Here is an 18,651-nt window from a genome sequence, read left to right as displayed (position 1 = left end):
TGTTGTGCTTATCTGAACAGGGGACCAACCTACCATGTGAAGAGCAATGGTGTGTTCCATTGTGCAACACAAGTGAGTTTCTTCTACTTCCACAGTTGACCACAATTCAGCTCATAATCAGTTTAGTGAATATTAGCCCTGAAACTTTTCCAGCTATTTAGCAAAAGAATAAAGCAGCAGTCAAAACTTTGTTTTACTTCCATTTATTGAGTTCAAAGAATCTGAAATCCACTTATACAAATCTCAAAGCTGCATTTTGTAATACTTTCAGTTTCCCAACTTCCAAATATAAATTAAGGAAAAGAAAACAGATCACACATTAAAAACCAAAACAATAAAAAAAAAATTACAACACATTAATGAGGCAACAATTTTCACACATTAAGAGGCCTCTCCTGTAGAGTGTGACAGCTTCTGAACACTCTTGAGATTTGATCATGTGAACAGGTGTTTGTTTTGGACCTCAGAGCTCCACTGACAAACAGTTTAGTCAGTGGAACTGAGAAAAGGTAGCAATAATGGGGTCCTGCTCTTAAATTCATGTAAATGCCCCATAGACACTAGAAACCAGGATTTCACATACAGCCAATTCATTTACCTGTTCTACTGATGGGGGGAGGGGCAAAGTAGGAAAGCAGAAAGCAAAAGAAAAAAGCTGGGACAAACTAAAAGGTGATGGAAATGGGAAGACAGGTGAGTGGAAAGATGTGTTTGCTGGACACAATGGATCCTTCTGCAGAATCTTTTCATTTCCATGTCACTTTTGCAACACACAATACAAGAGTCAAATCAAATACATTCTACAGACAGCATCTCAATCACTACTGGATCATTCCTGTCCAAACACAAACACCACATGTCCTTCAAAAGTGAGATGTGGAGAAACGTGTGATTAGTGCTTTCATGCAAACCTGGAAAAAAAACATGAAGTGAGCCATAAAATGTGCAAAATATAAGGGTGAAAATTTTGTCCAGTCCCAAACGTCACACTTACGGTCCTAACTTCCACATCTGCAGGCTTTAGGGCGTCCCTTTTTTTTTTTATTTGAACATCATCTGCATACCATCAATGATGTAGTAACTTACACAAAATGATTTTAGAAGCAGACGAGGACCAGTCAGAGAGGTTAGTTTTGTCTTACCAATTATTCAGAGGTTAATAAATTAAATACAAACGTTAATAAATGCATTTGTGATCTGAGAAGCAAATTATTCAATGAGTTATTTGTTGTACAGTGTTTCTGCCCCAAACACATGTTAAACCAAGTGCCCTGTAAATCTGCATGTTGTGCACTTTCTGGAAGGCCACAGGGCTTAGGGAGCCATTTGGGACTAGGCTTAAGTGTTTGTTTGTGTTGACGACTGCATCAAAACCGTTTCTAAATCCCTCCTTCATCCTTTTACTGACTCCATTGTTTGTGTACAATAAAAACAAGTGATGTTTTGATGATATCCAGCAGCGTTTTTAGCAAATCAGAGCAGCAGTGAATATGGTCTAGATTCAGAAGAGTCTCATATCTAATTGGATGTATACAACAATGCAGACTTAAACAGCTTCTCTTCTTTTATTCCTCCAAGTTTCCAGTGCCCTCCTATTCACCACTGGCTCTTGTGGATGTATAAAAATGTCTTATAATGACACTGTATTACATTATACTCTAGAGCTGTGTGTGTGTGTGTAGAGGTAAATGTAGCATGTGTTTGTATGTCATTAAATGTTAGTCATACTGTATGTCCAAATATTTGTAGACACTACTTGTAATTAATGAATTCTGGCTCTTTAAAGGTGCACCTATTGTGGACATATCTTCAACTGTGCACTTTCAGCTACTATAACCAACACAAATGCAGCAAACAAAACATGTCTAAGGACACCAAGCTGAATACCGAGTGTCGGATAGAGGGGTATAAGTACGATTTATGTATTCAAATCCTTTGAGTTTGTCTGAAGTGCAAATTAGTGATCCAAAACTAATAATTCAATATCAGTACCTGTTCTCAACTATGCGCTAAACAATTTCTTACACCAAAGTTCCAACAGGTTCTATATCCTTCCTAGAGGCTTTGCTGCAGCAAATTGTTGCAAAATGTACTATTACTGTCCTTCAGTTTTAAGGAAATATTTGGTCTGTCCCAAAAACTAGTGAGCTGTCTAATTAGAGAGCACTTTACGTCACAGTGTGCATGCTCCCGACACGTAGGCTATCCCAGTTCTTAATTACCTCATTATGCTGTCTTGTAAGATATCTTTATCTGGCTGAATTTTAAGGGAGCATCAAACCCTCCTTCAGCTGCAAAGGCAACATTACCTCCCAGAGTCAAAATAATTCAAATCGTGATAAAAATGGAAAGAGGAGAATCCAGAGCTAGCTACTGAGGTAAATAAACACCGGTTGTGTGCAGTAGGTGGGAACAAGCCGTGACAAAATCGCTCTCCAACTAGAGCACCTCAACAACCTGCCGACCGTTAGAATGCTGTCTACTTAAACAACCATCAATGGAGTCAGTGCCTACCTAGGCAGCTCACTAGGTTGTGGGACAGACCTATAGCATGTGTGTATGTGAATTAAATAGAACAGATGTGTGTGCGTGTGTTTGCAATGTGTGTCCCCACTCTGAGGGGCTTACTGCTTTAGGACTATTAAAAGGCAAACGTATCAAAACCAAACCCACCAATAAATTCTCCAGCAATGTTCCTTCACCCAATCTCTATTTGTTGCATCTATAGCATATAATTCATACGTATTTAGAGGAACAAAAGTACTTTCAACACATAACCATTGACTTTTATTACAAAGTTTTGAGTGATTATGTGATTCTGTTCTTTTACTGAGTTGAAACTGTTGCCTGTTTTAATCAACTGTACTACAGATACAGCAGATGGTGATTAACTTCAAAAATGCTGGTTTCTTTAATTTAACTCAGTATATCTAATCACCTTACAATACTGTGTCAGACAGAAAGAGAAATTGAAAGAAAAGGGAGAGAGAGAGAGAGAGAGAGACTCAAAATCCTTCCTATGTTAACAAATTCATCCTGGTTATTGTGGTTATTATTGTTGTTATTAAAAATACCCCCAAAACAGGCAGAGAGAAATAAAGAAAGAGATTATCAACTGGTCACAGCAAAATTTATGTACAGGAATATTAAGAAAATAGGGAGAGGAAGAGAAGAGTGGATTGGGGACAGGTAGCCCCCTCCAGAGAGGCTTGACATTTCCTGGGGTCTTGTAGAGAATGTGGTGTGTTGGTTGAGGGTGTTTTTTTGCTGGTGGAGGGGCAGGACGCTCACCTCTTTTTCGGGGCCTGTGCTGTGCGAGGGGGAGTGACTGGACGTCCCGAGTTCACTCCAGCGTACTGATACTTTGCCTTCTTCTCTGAAGGCTTCAAGATCTGAGAGGACGACAGATGCAAAGAGGAGTGTTTCAGCGAAGGGTCGTAACCTGCTTTAATGTGCAAAGCTCACATCTTAAAATTACTCAATGTGCTTGGGATTACTTGGATCTGATTTTGTCCATACACAGAAAAATCAGTGACAATATTGTGTGTGTGTGTGTGTCTATCACACCTGAAAGGAGCACATGAGGGACTCGTCCACACTCATCATGCCCCCTGCATTGTCAAACTCTCCACAGTAGTTGGGTGCAGAAAACAGAGTGACCAGCTGCCGCTTCGCAAAGAATTCATAACCATCCTCCACCACCTAGTGTTAATCAAAATAGAGCAGATAATTCATAACAATTACCTACCACCAAGAGTTAAAGAAATGGAGCAGTGTGATTATGTAACTATTATCTAATCCAGTCACAGTCAGATTAGTCATTTTCCTGTTTCACTTGGATAGTTCTTTCATTAAAAAGAAACAAAAAAGTTTCTGATTGGTCAGCTTAGTTGTCAATCACTGAGTTTTAAGTATATAATTGGCTGCTCTGTTTGGTTTACTTGATGTGCTCTGCAGATGAGGTCCAGGTCATGGCGGTTGAGAAACTTGCTGACCACGTCTGCCCCAAATGTAAAGGACACGCCTCGGTCATTCTCCCCCCAACCCTGGACATCCTTATCAGGGTCTGACCACAATAAATCACACAGCAAGCCTATAGAAATGAAGACAAAGATTATAGCCAATCAATATTAACCACTGTAAAACTGAACAATGCTGATTGTTGGTCTCTCTAAAAACAACAACAACAAATATAAAATGGCCTATGCAACTGTTAGAGCATATTTTATATGAGCATAAGTGTGTGTATGTGTGTGCGCACAAGTCACCTGTATCAGGAACATCAGTGGGCCTCATGATCCGTCGGATCTGTTCCATAGACTGCAGATCAGGAGAAAGACCTAAGGATAACAGAACAGAATGAAATTATTCATTAATTCATTCAGTTTTCTGTAACTGTTTTTCCGATTCATGGTCACTGTGGGTCTGGGGCCTAGGCAGAATCACTGGGCGAAAAGCAGGAATACACCTTGTATGGGGCACAGTCCGTCCCAGGGCATCACACTCACAGCTATGGACAATTTTGAATAGCCAATCTACCTACCAGCATGATTTTTGGATTATGGGAGGAAACCAGCACACTCTGAAGAAACCAAACAGACTTCTGCAATCACCCTCCAGTACCCATTCATACTGGACAATTATGCTTAATGGGTGCTATTCCATTAACAGATTATGCAGAGTCTCCGTTCAAAAGAAAACTGTGAATGGATAATTTGCACTGAGAGTGTAGTTTTCACAAAGTACCTGTGCACAGAAAGGAGACAAATTGTATTTTATTTTAAAGGCTTCACTGCTGAATACACCAAGATGTGTTTTCAGATTAACTCAGGCTGCAGGACATAAATGCCAAAATTCTGAAAGTGCTAGAGATTCAGAGAACCACACAGACCTAGTAATCAGTAAGATTTTCAGCCAATCAACATTGAGTAGAATTAATTGCAGCACGTGCTCCTACCTCCGTGGCAGCAGAAAATCTTTTCATCGATGATGGCAGCAATGGGAAGACAGTTGAAACAGTCGGTGAAGGTTTTCCAAAGCTTTATGTTGAACCTGCGCTTACCTGTATAAAAACAACATACAGAGCTTTTTCATTCCGTGTATATTTCACAGATCAACTGAGGGGTTTCACAATATGGACGGAATCCTAATACTATGGCCATTTTCTCTCAGTGTGATTCATGATTTATGATCAGCCTGCGAACACCTGCGTAATCCTTCATCTGTGACTGCTTTGAGCACACAAAAGGTAAAAACAACATTTAAAAAACAATGCAATATCAGCACGCAATCATTAACATTAGTTTGCAACTGTAACATACAGCTCATTTTCTCACCTGAGCTATAATCAGTGGCTACATTTATATGCCACTGACTGAGCTGGGGCATCCTGTAAATAATCTGTTAAATAATTCATACACTATATTATATAAATATATAATTACACTTTCATTCATAGGTTTCATGGTGGAACTGATGTACAGTTAATATGTCGCAGAATGTTGCAGGATATGACAATGTCCTCTTGCCCCTTTTTAATAAGCACACACCGTATGTTTTCTTGAGTCTGCCATCATTTCAAAGTACTCACACTCATCGTAGAAGCCGTAGATGCGGTTGATGGAGGCACACTCATGGTTGCCACGCAGCAAAAAGAAGTTTTCAGGGTATTTGATCTTGTATGCCAGCAGCAGACAGATGGTCTCCAGAGACTGCTTCCCTCGATCCACATAATCTCCCAGGAACAGGTAATTTGCTTCTGGAGGAAAACCCCCGTACTCAAACAACCTTAGTAGGTCTGTGTACTGACCGTGGATATCACCTGTGAAGAGAACAGGGGAATACATATCATCCACAAACACCAGGGCCCTCATTACATCTGATTATCAACACTAATAAAATCTGATAATTATTTGAGCTCACAGAAACCCTTCCATGAGCTCAGTCAAATTATACTGGTGTTGTTTAGTATAACATTTTTCAGTACCACTTTTAAAATAAGGCTACACTTATAAAGGTTAATACATTTTTTAAAAAGCCTATTTATTAACTTGATAAAGTTGTCGTATCTAAAGCGGTACCTATTTTCTAATTTTAATTGACAGTGGATTCAGAAAATATTTTTCATTTTACTAGGGTAACCAGCTTGGGTTTGTGGTTGTTTTGTGTCTATAGGGGAAATTAAAATACATTAAAATATATATATATGAAATTCACTTAAATTTCATGGATTCAGTTACTATATAGATACTACAAAAACAATTCACAGAGGAAAATCCACAAACTGCTGACAGTGATAGATATTAAAACCAATTATATTGAAATGTAACAACTGAAAATTATAAAATGAAATTAACCCAGCTCAATCTCAATGTATAGAGGATGTACTATGCTTCATTTTAACAGCTTTGACCTGAAGATATTGGGAAAAGGAGTTAGAAAGTGAGAGAACAGTTGAAGGACACAGAGCTGGCTGCAGCTCCATGACTCATAACGGCCTACAGACCAGCCTCATCACCCGGGAGACAGAGAATCCAGGTTAATGATGTCTCACACACACACACACACAAGTCTTGGGTCAAGAAAAATATTCCAAACCGATATCATAGCAATTATTTTTCAGCAAGTACAATGAAAAACAACAATTATATAAAAGGGTTTTGTTTTTTTCCACCCCTTGTTAAAGTACATCAGCATCACCTTATCACTTATTTAATTTGTATTTATTGTGTATTGTGACACTCATACTTTCTATGAATGTTATGTTTATGTGTTTATAACGGCAAAGATATAAGGCTGCAATATCCTTACACACGTTTCATTTTAATAAATCATTTCTAAAGAGAGAGAGAGAGAAATTAGAAGAGTTTAGAGGGAAGTGACCGCCACTGAAGGAGAAAGATGGAAAGAGAGTGTGCTGAAGCATAGACCAGAGGGAATAGAGAGGAAGACAAGATGAAGAGAAAGAAAAATGAGGTATGAGACAGCAAGTAAGATCTAGGGAAAGAAAGAAAGACTATTTTTAAGACAATTTAACTGCCTTAAGTCTACTGAAATATGACATGAAATATAAATCTATTACAGCTTTCTGTAATCTAAACAACATACATAGTTTTGTTCATCACTTCTGACCAATTTTAATTTATTTTTAAACTGCTTAACATTCAAATGTGAGCATAAACCTTGTTCATCCTGCATGTAAGCATTTCCAGACACATATGTAAGTATGTGCACTGGTCTAGGATTGTGTTTATTGTATTCACTGATGAAAAAGAGAATGGCATGAAAACGACAGCATTTCTCTGTGCCTCTCAATACTGGTTATATAAGCACATTCCAGGATGTGGGAACTAAGGAGACTGTTCTACTTGAGTCTTTAAATTCATTCTTGAACTGAACCATGACAACACACATGCACAAATACACACCAACTTTCTTAGTTTCTCAAAGGGAACCACCACATTAACATATTTTCACCATAGAGCAGAAAAGAGGTGAAAATAACCAAAGAACTGTATTCAAGATATTTGCAATGCTCAAGTAAGTTTCAGACATGAATAAATTTTAAAAAATGTTTTGTTTCTATAATCTGCCAAACCAAGAGTGGCTGACCCATTTCACAAAGACAGTGTTCTGTTTGTCTCTCACATAAACCACACAAGTTCTAAGTATCCTAAAAAAACCCTCAACAAGCTTTGAAACAAAGCCCAAGTAAAGTTTGGCTGTGTTCAAGCAACTGCTGTAAGACCTGACAGATGGAGACTAGTAAAGTACACAGAGAAAAAAGGAGGACAAATGTGAAGAGGGCAAAAGAGGGAGTAATAGTTGGCAGGCATACCGCAGATTTTAAGTGGAGCCTCCAGCTCGAGCAGGATGGGCTGGCTGAGGAAGATTTCTCTGGATTTGATGCACAGGCCTCTCACCTCCGCCTCCGTCATTTGCACAATCTTCCCTGGACGACATCCTCGCACTGAGGGAGAGAATAAAGCCTTTATCATCACAAGCATCATCACATTTTGCTCCAAAAACAGAAATATCCAGAAACAACATATTCAGTACTGGTCAAGCTACATAAAAATCCATTATATGGCCAGTAATAGAGCCACAAGACCTAACTCAAAGAGCATCCTCCTCATTTAAAGCCTAAAACTAGTACTTGACATATTTTCCTTTATTCCAAATGTAGTTAATCACAAATCTACAGGTCTACAGATTTCTCTTAGATATCTACATTAGATCTGGTAAGATAATAAAATAAAGGCAATAACAAGCATTTATGTGATATTAATCTTTATTTGTAAATTTAACAAAAAAAATTGCTTGACTTTGCATACATCTTAGTTAACTGAGTACAACTGGGTTAGTATAAAATTCTGGGCGATAAAACAATATCAATTAGTTTCGTGATTAATGATAACCTTTGGGTAAAGGAGCTCAATAAACCTTTATTTCTATTCCCGGATAGCACAGTCAGCTACACGCTATGAGGCGCATATACTCATGCTATAACGGTAAATGAATGTAGAAGACTGCATTAACCTAAGAACGTAGACTACAACAGGTTTAATTCAAGTGCTTGTGTGTGTATATATATATATATATATATATATATATATATATATATATATATATATATATATATATATATATATACATACATATATATATATATACATACATACATACACACAAATTAAATATGTTCACTCTGTGTTTTGGGGTGTATTTTGTCTGGTATGGAGACCCCCAGTCAAAACACAAGCACAGAAACTTTCCCTTGTGCACAGGGAGAACCTAAGAGTGAGTTGACTATCCTTGTACAAGGTGGGTTTTTTTTTTCAATCAAAGTGTATTTTCCTCCTGGGAAATGTTTTCCCATTTGCAAGAGCACTGTTCGTTGCCTGATGTGATATTTCCTCACACAAATTTATTTTCTCTGCTGGCGAATTTTTAATTGAAACCGACGCCATAGATCAGGTTGGATAAGCGGTTACAGACAATGAATGAAATTAGGTGGATTGGCGACTCAAAGGTGTCCGTAGGTGTGAATGAATGTGTGTGAATGTTGCCCTGTGAAGGACTGGCGCCCTCTCCAGGGTGTACTCCCGCCTTGCGCCCAGTGATTCCGGGTAGGCTCCGCGCCCACCGTGACCCTGAATTGGATAAGCCGTTTCAGACAATGAATGAATGAATGAAAGACATAGATATCATTAAATTTTGGTGGTAAGAAAATTTTATTGTTCCAGTGAAAACTTTCCTTGTGAATTTGAGTAATGTGCATATAGCAGTGTATTCGATCTATATTTTTGGAAATACCTATAAAATTTGATCTGATAACATTTTTGGCCATATCGCCCAGCTCTAGATAAATTTATGTTAAATCAACTTTTTTCCTACAGCAAGAGACTCTACTTTGAGGTTTACTGGGCATCAACGCAACAGGTAGGAATTTCTAACCCTTCCAACATATTGACTGCTCGCTGCACTATTAAGCAATCCAACAGGGAGTATTAAATGCTAACAACCTGCTAAGAACTGAGTCAGTCAGGCTTGCGTAACTCAGTTCCATGTCTGCCAATCAATGTCATACTGTATTTTCCTAGCTTTACCAACTTTGGATGTGATTTGGACAGGCTTGCGGCACAAAAAAAACCCCAAAAACATCCTACATAACTATGTACTAACAAGATAAAACAACGCAGAAATCATTATTTTAAGTTTTTATTTTTGTTTTGTTTTACTGCAATGGGGATCTAAAAGTTTATCATTGACACACTCTGGTCAATTCAGGATGTTCATATAAGCATATAATAATCAAGACGAAACCTTTGGACTTTGCAGTCAGTTGATCACGAGGAGCTAGAATTTACATTAGAATTTACTAAGCTAATAAAAACACAAACTATATAGCCTTAAGATTAATTTTGAGATTACCAAATAGCTTTTAATATGGTCTAGTATGTTACACAGGCCCAAGTGTTCCTTCCCTGCAGTAGTTCCAGAGACTTCCAGTTATATTTAGCTTCATCATTCAATAAATGAGATAAAATATACACATAAATACAAACAGTTGTACATGTTGGAGTGATAACAGATCTCCATTCTGGCATCAAAATATTTTATAATCTTTTACAAACCTTCTCAATTGCATTTTTTTTTAAACCTGATATAACTTCTGAACAATTCCCATAAAAGGCCAGTTTTCTAGTGCCAAAATAGGACAAATACAGTAAGTTAATGAATACTGCATAATGCCAAAGCAAAGATTACTGCTGACAAGATAAGAGAATCATTTTATCGTTAATGATTTGTTCATCAAGACTTAAAGGCATGATATTAAGAACAGCCTTGGAATATAATCATTTTAGGAGAACTAATAAAACTAGGTTATATCCACACACACACACACACACACAGCCATAAAGTGGGCTACAGCACATTACATCAATGCCAAGACACACTACCCAGAAAAACAATAAAAACGTTTCAGTATAATGACTTGACTGTTCTTTATATTTGCTATAAAGGATTCTCTGATTCCTCTCTGTTGAACATGATATCATGCAGTAGTCTATAACTTCTGTCTGATGCAGCTTTCCAAACCGACTCTGGCAGCCTGTACAGAATCGAGCAGAACTTGCAAGGACCTGTGTTTGCTAAGGTTGAACCTTATAATTTAAACTAAGATGGGCACTTTTAAACACGGTCTAGGCAAAATACTGCAGATTCATTTAATCTCATTTTGGCTAGGCAGTCATATTAGCCTAATTGTCTTTTGCTCAATATGATAGCAGGCTGTGCCTCTGTCAGGACTCATGAGCACTGAGCTAATTAGAGATGGAGAGTGTAATTAGCGCACACACAGAGAGAGAGAGAGATTAACTCTATATGACCTTAATTTAAACGTTTTTAAAAATGTTTCATTTTAAAATATATAAAAATTACGCTAATAGGAAAGGTTTCAAGCCTTAAAGTTGCAGTAAATTGCAGATTTATTCATAGTCAAAATGATAACTTCACTTTTTATATACTTTTATAAAAGGGATAATAAAAATTCTGAACTCTATTTGGTAATAGCAGAAAATAAAAGTTTAAAAACGAAATCAAAGTTTTGGTATAAACGTGTCACCTGTGTATAAGACTTCCCTGCATCTAAAATTAGTCAAAGTATTTATTTTTTTGCCCTGTGCTTTTGTGCATGAAATGATTAAACGTGCATGTTTATATTTTCTCCTAGTATTTTCTAGATTGCATGAAAACTAGCATTACCCAATTATATCACACAGTGCACATCATTAAGCCTGCAAATTCAGCAGCAAGCAAACAAATTAGCATTCATGTGTTCTCTAAAATATTCCACTACGATGTATCTTTGAATCTCGAGAGTGCAGACTCCCCCATTGTGAAAAACTGCAGGTGCTTTTTGTAGATTTTGCAGAAAGCTACTCGTGGGTTTTGTCCTCGTCTTATTCATTTTCTGTATTTGTAGTTTTCTATGCAGCCATAATTAAAACGGAGTTCTCTCCGACTTCGGGGTGTCTTCAAGGAGGCGGGTCACACATGAAAACACACTGGGAGATCATAGTCATATCTGGGCTAGCAGTGTCAGTGTATTGGTCACAAACATGCTATTTGAGCCAGGCCTTTTAGGCGAACGATAGGAGCAGGCTCCCGTCCAAGAACCAGGCCAGAATGTTATGGTGATTTTATCCTTTGTGGTATAATGAAGAGCCTTATGAGCCCAAAGAGTCGGCACTTCTGGGTGAGCCGAGTCAAGTGATCTTTACCACATGCATTGGCGCTAGCGAGTCCATGCAGGGCAGTTTCCATTTTAGTCTCTGCGACTTATTTTATTTTTCCATCTAATAAGTGAACGATTCAGCCATTTGCTGTGAAAGACATGCAGTTACAATTTCAAGCATTTTGAAGCACTTTATCTAAAATTCCAGCACTTTTCGAAATTGTAAAATTAATATTCAAGCATTGTCAAGGATTTCAAGCACCCATACGAACCCAAAGGAAAACATAATCAAAAATCACATAAGGAACATCTGAGAAAAGATGAAAAAGTAAGGCTCAATATTAGTGATGGGCATTTCACTCCATTTCAAAAACTTATTTTTGTAACAGCAATTTTTGGTGGTCGTGGTCGCGCCAAAAGACTAGAACCACCAAGTGGAGAATAGAGTTGAGAGATGTATTTTTTTAGTTCAATCACAAAACTTTATGAGAACAACTAACAGCAGAAAAGCTAAGTTACATAAAATAGATTTTCTTAAAATACTAATTGATTTTAAAAACTTTCTGATTAATTGAATAGTTCAGCCTTAGTCAATATTCATTCATTCATTATCTGTAACCGCTTATCCAGTTCAGGGTTGCGATGGCTACAGAGCCTACCTGGAATCATTGGGCGCAAGGTTGGAATACACCCTGGAGGGGGCGCCAGTCCTTCACAGGGCAACACACACACTTGAGTCGCCAATCCACCTAGCAACGTGTGTTTTTGGACTGTGGGGGGAAACTGGAGCACCTGGAGGAAACCCACGCGGACACGGGGAGAACACACCAACTCCTCACAGACAGTCACCCGGAGCGGGAATTGAACCCACAACCTCCAGGCCCCTGGAGCTGTGAGACTGTGACACTACCTGCTGCGCCACCGTGCCGCCCCTTAGTCAATATGACCAAAGTAATTATAAACTTATTCATAATATTTTTTCATAATACATATTGTTGACATTGATCGTACTGAAGGCCCATATCCAATTTTCTGACCAAATTGTATTTTTTTTTGTTAGGCTGTCCACACTATTATTATTATTGTGACATACATTTGACCCTCATGCACAAAAGTGCTTCACATGGCATGCTCTGTCCCAAAGAATTTTGGAAAACTTCCTGTGCAAAGATCTATCTAGTAAATATATCCCATTTTCTTATGATAAGAAAGTATGCAGAACAGCAGATGGACTACAGTCTGTAACTGTTGAACTATCAAGTGTTCTTGTGTAGTGAGTTGATTTAATAAAATGGTGTAGATACAAGGCATGTGTTCTATGTGTGTGTGTTTAAATAAAGTTGATTTTTTGGAGATACACCATTTTAATATATACACTGTGTTCCAAATTATTATGCAGATTGGATTTAAGTGTCATAAAGATTTTATTTTTTTGTTTTTCCATTAACCTCGTGGATGGTATTGTGTCTCGGGGCTCTTTGGATCACTGAAATTAGTCTCAGACACCTGTGATAATTAGTTTCCCAGGTGAGCCCAATTAAAGGAGAAATACTTAAGAAGGATGTTCCATATCATTAAGCAGGCCTCAGGTTTCAAGCAATATGAGAAAGAGAAAAGATCTTGGACAAGGCATGAAAACAGATATTTCATGAAAACTGAAGCATGATCATCATACTGTGAAGAGATTTGTGTCTGATTCAGGGCATAGACAGGTTCGTGCAGATAAAGGCATAATGAGGAAGGTTTCTGCCAGACAAATTCATCAGATTAAGAGAGCAGCTGCTAAAATGCCATTACAAAGCAGCAAATAGTTATTTAAAGCTGCTGGTGCCTCTGGAGTCCTATGAACCTCAAGGTGTAGGATCCTCCAGAGGCTTGCAGTTGTGCGTAAACCTACAATTTGGCGACCCCTAACCAGTGCTCACAAGCAGAAACCGTTGCACTGAGGCCAGATATACATGAAGACTAATTTTCAACCAGTCTTGTTTATTGATGAATGCTGCGCAACTCTGGATGGTCCAGAAGGATGGAGTAGTGGATGGTTGGTGGATGGCCACCACATCCCAACAAGGCTGCAGTGTCAACAAGGAGGTGGCGGAGTCATGTTTTGAGCCAGAATTGTGGGGAGGGAGCTGATAGGCCCCTTTAGGGTCCCAGGTGGTGTGAAAATAACCTTGGCAAAGTATACAGACTTTCTGACTGATCACTTTCTTCCATGGTACAAAAATAAGAAGCTTGCCTTACTTAGCAAAATCATCTTAATGCATGACAATGCACCATCGCATGCTGCAAAGAATACCTCTGTGTCATTGGCTGCTAAGGGCATAACAGGTGAGAAACTCATGGTGCTGCCACAATCGCCCCCTGACCTCAACCCTATTGAGAACCTTTGGAGTATCCTCAAACAAAAGCTCTATGAGGGTGGGATGCAGTTCACATCAAAACAGCAGCTCTGGGAGCCTATTCTGACATCCTGCAAAGAATTTAAGTGGACACTCTCCAAAAACTCACACGTTCAGTGGATGCAAGAATTGTGAAGGTCATATCAAAGAACAGGTCCTATGTTAACATGTAACTTGGCCTGTTAAGATGTTTTTGATTGAAATAGCTTTTGATTTTAGTAAATGTGAACACCTATTGGTGCAAATTCAGGAAATTATCATTTGTAGTTCTTTACTCGGCTGTGCATAATAATTTGGAACAGTTCATTTTGAGGTTTTTTTTTTTTTTTTTTTAAATGCTTTTATCATTTGGAGGTTTGTTCAATAAAATTTGATTTATACTCTAACGATTCATGACTTAAAAATTATAATGACCATCATTTGAGGAAAAAAAAAACTACTTTAAAGGAGAAGGAAAATAACCTTCTTAACTTTCAACAATGCGTCATTTATTCTGAAATGTTCATACAGTGTGAGGTACAGCTGCTGTGTTCATATGATGTAGTAAACTAAAAATTAACAATTTGGAATCACTGGAGAGTGACAAAAAAATTGTCCAATTTTTAGTTTACTACATTATTTGAAGACAACAGCTATCCTTGATGTGGTATGATGAATGAAATACATGGAATAAGATCTTTTTTCCCTTGATTTCCATCGAAAGTTTAGAAAGTTTTTTCCTTCTCCTGTGAAGTTATATTCTGTAGATGCATGTTTGTCATTTGACAGTGACAATATATTACACACCCAGCCATAACTTTAGAACCAACTCCTTGTTTCTACACTCACTGAACACTGGCTGTGTTTATACATATGTGTGTGTAAAATACATAAGACAGAGATGGACACTAGAGCAGAAAAAGCAGAGATAAACAGAAAAAGAATAAGTGAGAGAGAACGAGTGTCAGGGTCACATAGAGCCACAGATGGTGGAGCAGAGGGAAAGCAGCCACAGTGAGCTCTACAGGAGTGCTGGAAAAGTGTTAGAGACAGATGGCAGCAGAAACTGACTCCATGTTAAGTTTGGTCTCTGTGAGAAACATGCGTATTTCACATTTTACAGCTTGGTACAAAAGTCTCACCAAGGAAACTTGACTGTATTAGACACCAGAATGCAAAATGTCAACAGACTAATGTAACAATACAAGACAACACAACATAAGATAAGCTTTTCTGTTTTCAAATATAGATTTTAGAGGTGGCCTGACATACAAAATACAGCAATGAGTCAATGATGTGATAAAGGTAAAGATGGCTCAGCAATATTTTGACCAACTTTTGCTTGAATATACATTTTACAGAACAACTCCAAAGACAAACTGCGACTAGTCAATATGCTCACATCATGCTCTGCACCAGTGGTTCCCAAAGTGAGGGGCAAGGCAAATTAACTACCCACGTTTGAGCACTGCTAGCAAAAGATGGACAAGTTTGTGAGAGCTAAATGTGCAGCAGATGATGAGCTTTCTCAAGCCACAGCTTCCAAAGGGAAAACAAGAAAATATGGTGAGGCACATCTCAAAGCAAGCTCATACCAGTCAATGAAGAGATGAGGGGGTTAAATGTGTTATTTTGTGTATGTTTTAGGCTTTTTTTCCCCTCAGTAAGCTGAGAGAATGGGGGGGGGGGGGCTTTAAAACCACACTACCAAGCTGTACTTACATGATTCTGCCCCTATCCGCCACATGGAAGCAACCTAAACGCAGAGGCCGACCAAGCTAGAGCAGCTAGCACAAAAGAAAAATACAGCATGTGGCTTGGACGTGCTGTTTTGACTATATTTAAGACGACAGTGCTCAAAAAACGAGAGGAACAAGCTCCCGGCAACATTAGAAAAATATCCCATATTTAATACTGGAGCATATTTACAGTACAAGCCTCGTCACTGAACTGAGGGTCAAAAATACACAAACAAAATAATAGTTCATTAATCGTAATCATGGTAAAATGTACAATTAATTGTGATATTGATTCACGCTCACATAGCCCAGCACTATTCAGTTACATATAATCTTTAATAAATATGACAATGGGAGGACTGCTGAATTTGGCTATTGTACGTCTACAGCAAAAACCAACATTCAATGCATGTGCACATTAATTTGGGCATCTACAGCCTACCAACCCACAAACTGTGAACCAGTGGAAGACTGTTTTTTTTTTTCCATGCTGAACTGAACTGTGGCTGATACTCATTTAAAGGGAACGGTCAGTTTCATTACATTTTTATCTCTTTGCTTGTGAAGAAACATTTAAAAGAATGAATATTAAATTAACATAATGCAGGTTTAACATATATTTACACAGCAAATTCTACACAAAAAGAAAATCAATCTCGTCTATGTGTCATACGGTATGAACTGTCAGCACAAATACTAGATGGCACTTTGCCAGACTGACCTGCCCTTCTCCCTGAGTACACTGAGAGAGAATTCACATAAAAAGGCAGTTACATGAACGGATGTCAAGAAATTCATAATGAGAAAAGGAAAAAAGGCAAGAAAGGACAAAAAGTTGCTTCTGGTGTTCTCAGAACACTGATCAGGTTGCTCGTGAGTCCAGAATTTGAATAATGAGAATAAGGATATCAACCAACCAAATTCTAAGACTGAACTTTGGAGGTGTGGCTGCAGATTACAGATACAGGACACAGGCAAAGTCTGAACACAGTGTGTATAGTGATAAATTATATTTAGTTGTTGAGGTCTCTGAATTATTGATATATAGATAATTATATGATTTTGGATAAACCCTTGAAAACTTAAATTAATAAAGGTATTTGATTGATGGTTTGATGGAAAATACAAATAAATCAATGGTGGCCTCTAACTTTTGCACAATAACGCATTTTTATTCCTTAGACTAAATGCCCTTAGAAAATAACAATAAGCGTTCGTTTTTACGCTTTTTGCTGACGACCAAAACAAACTCGTTTTTTAAAACGTTATCGGTCTAACAGTTAATAGCAGCGTTTCTAATCAGCATTTACGGACATTAAACCATACGCTGCCATGTCAATAACCGAAGAATATCACTGTTTGAGTACTCAGTATTAAAACACCATTAAAGGGTTGTTTTCTGTTAAACAGCAGCGATCTATATCTCGGAGTAACCTTAGGATCCAGTCTGTCAGAAAAGCAAGTTTGTAAACACTAGCCGCTGGAGCTAAGCGAATAACGTCAGCGGTCAGGCGGCGCTCACAAAACGAAACGTATGATTGCAGACTGAGAGAAGCTGCCATTTTGTCAGCGGTTCGACAGCACTCAGCCACACGGTTCGGTTACGGTTGTATTACAGTGATACAAAAGCGTAGCTCACCCTCCAGGAGCCGGGAAATGAGACTATCCACATTCAGCTCACTCTCCGCCATCTTCACCACTCAACTTCTGCCTCCCTCCGCGTCGCTTTCTCCAACGGCCGCTGGAGGGCGGCAGCGATGACGTCATTCCGCAGCCAGTTTGAACTGGTTTAACACTAACGGTCCATGGCCTAAAGTCTACGGACGCCACCTGCTCATCGAAACACATCTACAAATGAGGGGAACAGCAGAGGGTTTGCAGTATAAGTCTTAACGTTCATACAGGCTATTGCACTAGACACAGATACACACTGCTGTGAGGATTTGATGGCTAACAGCTGTAACAGTCTTTTCATGTTTAGTGGTGGGTCTGGAGCCTACTTGGAATCACTGGGCGCAGAGCAGAAACACACCTTGGATGTGGCGTCAGACCATCACACACACACATTGACACCTGAATAGCTAATTCAACCACCAACCTGTGTTTTTGGGCTGTGGGAGGCAACTGGAGCCCTCTTAGGAAACCCACACAGACAGGGTGAGAACACACCAAACTCCTCACAGTGACACGAGATGGTGTTTGAACTTACCGCCCCATGACCCTGGAGCTGTGTGACACCAAAACTGTTTTGCGCCATCATGCAGCTTTACACTTTTTTTACTTTTGTTAAAATCTGTCTTCTGGCCATCAGTAAAACCCCTAAACTCATCTTATTTTCATTAAATGACATACTGTATAAGTTAATACCTCACTAAAGGGGGAATAATATGACGCCTAACCAAATTTAGAGTAGAACTGCCCTCTGTAGGCAATACGTTGCAATGCAGTTATTAAAATTGGTCTGTTCTAGTCGTCTTGTTACAGATTCAGCAACAACAGAGAAAGAGAACTGAACATAATATGAATCATATTCTCTGACAATAATAGTGTCCAAAGTGAATAAATGCAAACTGATACACTGACTTCAAAAGCTTCCTTTAATTAAAAAATGATTTCAGATGATGGTCTTATATTCGGTACAAATTCAATTTCATTCCAACTCATACAATAATCAGTACTGCAAAAAGTATGCCATGATTGCATTTTATCCATAGATACATGAAAACAACTGAACATGTTCTTTACAGGGTTCAACATTTAACATATTTAAAAAAATATTTTCTGCAAATAT

General features: G+C 38.3%; 1 protein-coding gene across 1 annotated transcript; it reads right to left on the bottom strand.

Moving 5' to 3' along the window:
- Positions 1 to 198: 198 nt before the first annotated feature.
- On the bottom strand, positions 199 to 17,609 carry ppp1cb (protein phosphatase 1, catalytic subunit, beta isozyme). Its single transcript, XM_066671271.1, has 9 exons — positions 17,500 to 17,609; positions 7,838 to 7,969; positions 5,591 to 5,821; positions 4,958 to 5,062; positions 4,269 to 4,340; positions 3,942 to 4,093; positions 3,568 to 3,702; positions 3,292 to 3,392; positions 199 to 911 (listed from the first exon to the last, which is right to left on the bottom strand). Exons 1-9 carry the CDS (start codon positions 17,549 to 17,551, stop codon positions 902 to 904), a joined length of 990 nt encoding a protein of 329 aa, XP_066527368.1. The 5' UTR covers positions 17,552 to 17,609; the 3' UTR covers positions 199 to 901.
- Between the last annotated feature and the right edge of the window lie 1,042 nt (positions 17,610 to 18,651).

The sequence above is a fragment of the Hoplias malabaricus genome, chromosome 1 (genome assembly GCF_029633855.1).
Source record: "Hoplias malabaricus isolate fHopMal1 chromosome 1, fHopMal1.hap1, whole genome shotgun sequence".
Taxonomy (NCBI): Eukaryota; Metazoa; Chordata; class Actinopteri; order Characiformes; family Erythrinidae; genus Hoplias; species Hoplias malabaricus.
This window is presented reverse-complemented; position numbering and strand designations above follow the sequence as displayed.

Coding starts and splice junctions, on each gene's coding strand:
- ppp1cb (XM_066671271.1), bottom strand. CDS start 17,551: ATGGCGGAGAGTGAGCTGAATGTGGATAGTCTCATTTCCCGGCTCCTG. Junction 4,341..4,957: donor GATTTTCTGCTGCCACGGAG/GTAGGAGCACGT, acceptor TGTTATCCTTAG/GTCTTTCTCCTGATCTGCAG. Junction 3,393..3,567: donor CCCTCATGTGCTCCTTTCAG/GTGTGATAGACA, acceptor TCGTCCTCTCAG/ATCTTGAAGCCTTCAGAGAA.